Source organism: Pezoporus occidentalis, unplaced genomic scaffold (assembly GCF_034315485.1).
Source record: "Pezoporus occidentalis ecotype Australia unplaced genomic scaffold, CSIRO_AGI_Poc_V1 ctg3308, whole genome shotgun sequence".
In the NCBI taxonomy this organism is placed as follows: Eukaryota; Metazoa; Chordata; class Aves; order Psittaciformes; family Psittacidae; genus Pezoporus; species Pezoporus occidentalis.
In genome coordinates this window covers 263-5,281 of record NW_026915278.1, presented here as the reverse complement: position 1 = coordinate 5,281, position 5,019 = coordinate 263, and the positions used below count along the sequence as shown (strand labels likewise).

At 60.6% G+C, this 5,019-nt stretch overlaps 1 protein-coding gene across 1 annotated transcript; it reads right to left on the bottom strand.

Annotated features, from left to right (window-relative positions):
- Positions 1–348: 348 nt before the first annotated feature.
- ECSIT (ECSIT signaling integrator) lies at positions 349–4,446 on the bottom strand. Its single transcript, XM_062629364.1, has 6 exons — positions 4,281–4,446; positions 2,413–2,630; positions 1,556–1,610; positions 899–1,047; positions 688–790; positions 349–599 (listed from the first exon to the last, which is right to left on the bottom strand). Exons 1-6 carry the CDS (start codon positions 4,444–4,446, stop codon positions 367–369), a joined length of 924 nt encoding a protein of 307 aa, XP_062485348.1. The 3' UTR covers positions 349–366.
- Positions 4,447–5,019: the final 573 nt, after the last annotated feature.

Sequence of the window (5,019 nt, the reverse complement as noted above, 5' to 3'; positions counted from 1 at the left end):
AATAAAGAGCATCAGTACCGGGTCCTAAAGAGCATCGGTCCCGGTAATGAAGAGCATCGGCACCGGGTCCTAAAGAGCATCGGTCCCGGTAATGAAGAGCATCAGTACCGGTAATAAAGAGCATCAGTCCCGGTCCTAAAGAGCATCAGCCCCGGGTCCTAAAGAGCATCAGCCCCGGGTCCTAAAGAGCATCAGCCTGGGTCCTAAAGAGCACCAGTCCCGGTCCTAAAGAGCATCAGCCCCGGGTCCTAAACAGCATCGGTCCCGGTCCTAAAGAGCATCAGCCCCGGGTCCTAAAGAGCACCAGTCCCGGCTCCCCCCCCAACCCCCCAGCACAGCACACCCCTCTCCATGGTGTCACCTCCTTTATTCCCCTGGGCTTTCAGTGCCCCCCGCGATGCTTCCACGTCCCTGCCGGGGGGGTTCCAGCTGTGCGAGGGGGGGTCCCGGTTGCGGGTGCCCCCCTTCGTTAAGGCGGAAGATAACGGGGGTCTTCCCCAGCACCGGGTTCTCCTCCTGCAGCCCCGAGAGCCACTTCCCCAGCGTGCGGCGGTCGCCGGCTCCCACCATGCACAGGGCGAAGATGGGTCCTTCCTCCACTGTATAGGGGGGGAAAAAGGGGGTGAGAGGGGGTGAGAGGGGTTGGACCCCCCCACCTCCATCCCTAACACCCCCCAAACCCCAAACCTTCATCTATATCGAAGTCTTCATCATCCCAGGGGCCACGCTCCAGGTCCAGGTCCAGATACAGGGGGTAATAGAAGCTGCGCTCAGGGTCGAGGGGCTCCTCCTTTGGGGGGGAAGGGGGCAAAGACCCCAATTGAACCCCATTTCCAGGGGGAACGGGGGTGGGGGGTGGTCCCCGTGCTGCCCCATAGGTGCTGTGTGTGGGGCTCACCCGCAGGTTGGGGGGCAGGGGGTCCCCCCGGAGCACGTAGTAGTGCAGCTGGGAGCTGCGGAGCCAGAGAGGGAAGGGGCCCTCCACGTAGACCGGGCGGGAGGGGTTGTGCCGGGCCAGGAGGTCCCGCTGGTCCTCGCTCTGGGAGCCTATGGGGGGAAAGAGGGGGGGGGGGACCCCCAAACCGTGATATGGGGACCCCAAAACCGCGATATGGGGACCTAAAACCGCGATATGGGGACCCAAAACCACGATATGGGGACCTAAAACCGCGATATGGGGACCTAAAATCGCGATATGGGGACCCAAAACCGCGATATGGGGACCTAAAATCGCGATATGGGGACCTAAAACCGCGATATGGGGACCTAAAACCGAGATACGGGGACCTAAAACCGCGATATGGGGACCCCAAACCTCGATATGGGGACCCCAAACCGCGATATGGGGACCCCCAAACCGCGATATGGGGACCCAAAACCACGATATGGGGACCCAAAACCTCGATATGGGGACCCAAAACCTCGATATGGGGACCCAAAACCACGATATGGGGACCTAAAATCGTGATATGGGGACCACAAAACTGCGATATGGGGACCCCAAACCGCGATATGGGGACCCCACTGCTGCCCCCCAACCCCTGTGGGTGCTCACCGATGATGTAGGGCTGGATGGAGCCTTCCCCATCACCCTCCTCCGGCAGCGGGTGCTGTGGGGGGGACCCGATGGTCACCGAGGGTTTATTCCCCCCATAGCCCCCACAGCCCCATAGGCCCCATAGCCCCATAGCCCCCATAGCCCCCACAACCCCGTAGTCCCCACAACCCCATAGCCCCCCACAACCCCATAGCCCCCAACAAGCCCCACAACCCCATAGCCCCCCACAGCCCCATAGCCTCCCACAGCCCCCACAACCCCATAGCCCCACAACCCATAGCCCCCCATAGCCCCCACAACCCCATAGCCCCCCACAGCCCCATAGCCTCCCCCAACCCCATAGCCCCCCACAACCCCATAGCCCCCCCCAACCCCATAGCCTCCTCCAACCCCATAGCCCCCACAACCACATAGCCCCCACAACCCCATAGCCCCCCACAGCCCCATAGCCCCCACAGCCCCATAGCCCCTCCCAAACCCCACAACCCCATAGCCCCCCACAGCCCCAGAGCCCCCCACAACCCCATAGCCCCCCCAAGTCCCACAACTCCATAGCCCCCCCAACCCCATAGCCCCCCACAGCCCCATAGCCCCCACAACCCCATAGCCCCCCCCAACCCCATAGCCCCCACAACCCCATAGCCCCCACAACCCCATAGGCCCCCCAAGCCCCACAGCCCCATAGCCCCCACAACCCATAGCCCCATAGTCCCCATAGCCACAACCCCCCACAGCCCCATAGCCTCCCCCAACCCCATAGCCCCCCACAACCCCATAGCCCCCACAACCCCATAGCCCCCCCCAACCCCATAGCCCCCCCCCCAAGCCCCACAACCCCATAGCCCCCCCCGCACCTGGTACACGGTGAGCGCGGTGTGGGGCTGGATGCGCTGCAGGGCGAGGCGGGCGCGGGGCAGGCCGGGGGGCGGCAGTGGGGCGGGCAGCGGGTGCGGGTTGATGCGGCTCATGCGGGGCAGCCAATAGAGCAGGCGCTGGCACTTCCGCACCGGGCGGCTGCGGGGGCCAAAGACCCCCAAGAGCAGGAACCGAGTCTCCGCGTCCGGGACCACCCCTATGGGGGGGATGTGGGGTGTGGGGTGTGGGAGATGGGGTGTGGGGTGTGGGATATGGGGTACAGGGATATGGGATATGGATATGGGATATGGGGTATGGGATGTGGGGTGTGGGAGATGGGGTGTGGGGTATGGGATACAAGACATGGGATATGGGGTATGGGATGTGGGGTATGGGGTAGGGGGTATGGGATATGGGATACAGGGCATGGGATATGGGGTACAGGGACATGGGGTATGGGATGTGGGGTGTGGGAGATGGGGTATGGGGTGTGGGGTATGGGATACAGGGCATGGGATATGGGGTACAGGGATATGGGGTATGGGATGTGGGGTGTGGGAGATGGGGTATGGGATACAGGGCATGGGATATGGGGTACAGGGACATGGGGTATGGGATGTGGGGTGTGGGAGATGGGGTATGGGGTGTGGGGTATGGGATACAGGGCATGGGATATGGGGTACAGGGATATGGGATATGGGGTATGGGATATGGGATATGTGATATGGGACATGGGATATGGGATATGGGGTATGGGACATGGGATATGGGATATGGGGTACAGGGACATGGGATATGGGGTATGGGATATGGGGTATGGGATGTGGGGTGTGGGAGATGGGGTATGGGGGATGGGGATATGGGGGATGGGATATGAGATATAGGATATGGGGTGTGAGGTATGGGGTGTGGGGGATGGGGTGTGGGGGATGGGATATGAGATATGGGTTATGGAGTATAGGGTATAGGAAATGAGGTATGGGGTATGGGAAAGGGAAATGGGATATGGGATATAGGAGATGGGGTATGGGATATGGGGTATGGGAGATGGGAGATGGAGTATATGACACGGGGTATGGGATATGGGGTGTGGGGTATGGGAGATGGGGTATACAATATGGGGTATGGGAGATGGGGTAGGGGGTGTGGGAGATGGGGATATGGGGTATGGGATATGGAACATGAGATATGGGAAATGGTATGGGAGATGGGGTATACAATATGGGGTATGGGAGATGGGGTATGGGGTGTGGGGTATGGGATATGAGATATGGGGTATGGGATATGGGGTATAGGAAATGAGGTATGGGATATGGGAAAGCGAAATGGGATATGGGATATAGGAGATGGGGTATGGGATATGGGGCATGAGATATGGGATATGGGAGATGGGGTATACGATACAGAGTATGGGGTGTGGGGTATGGGGTATGGGATATGGGGTGTGGGGTATGGGAGATGGGGTATGGGGTGTGGGGGATGGGGATATGGGGTATGGGATATGGGGTATACGATATGGGGTATGGAAAATGGGATATGGGGTATGGGATATGGAATATGGCGGATGGGATATGGGGTATACGATATGGGGTATGGAAGATGGGATATGGGGTATGGGATATGGCGGATGGGACATGGGATATGGGTAAGGGAAACGCAATAAGGGGTACAGGATATGGCACACAAAACATGCCATATAGGATACACAGCACGGGAAACGGGATAGGAAATGGGAATATCATATGGGGCACATGGCATAAAACACATGAGGCATAGGATATAGATGCGCCCCATAGATCTCAACACACATAGGGGCTATGTGGGGCAACATCACCCTATATCCCCCCCCCCCATCCCCTCTTCTCACCGTATCGCTCCATCTGCTCCAGGATCTTCACCCCACACTCCTGTTGCCGGGGGAACGGCGCCAGCATCCGCTGGAGGGCGCTGCGTGGTACCCAAGGCCCTCTAGGCAACAACCGGAGAACTCGATGGTAAGAAAGCCGGTCCCGTTCCGCTCCCATCGCTTCCATGGCCGCTAACGCCGCCGTTATCAGCTCCAAACGGCCAACGCGGCGACCGGGGCTTTGCTCCAGGGTCTTGAGAGCAGATGCGAAAGCTTCGGGACCTCCTCTTCTTCCTCCTCCTCCTCCTCCTCCTCCTCCTCCATCTCCTTCTTCTCCTCCTCTTCCTCCTCCTTCATCTCTCCCCGGGGCAGCGCCACCGGGGGGGGGGGGGGTGGGGGGGTTCCCCCCCACCCCCACCCCCCCCCGGGGCCGCTGCCCCGGGAGGAGGAGGAGGAGGAGGGGGAGGGGAGTGGGAGAGGGGGCGGGGGAGCTGGGGGGTGGGGGAGGGAGGGGGTGAAATGGGGGGAAAGGGGGGGAAATGGGGATGGGGAGAAAGGGGGGAAATGGGGATGGGGGTGAAATGGGGGGATGGGGGAGAAAGGGGGTGAAATGGGGATGGGGGAGAAAGGGGGGGAATGGGATGGGGATGGGGGGGGAGGAAGGGGGGGTGGGGGAGAAAGGGGGGGAAATGGGGATGGGGTGAAATGGGGGGGATGGGGGGAAAGGGGGTGAAATGGGGATGGGGGAGAAAGGGGGTGA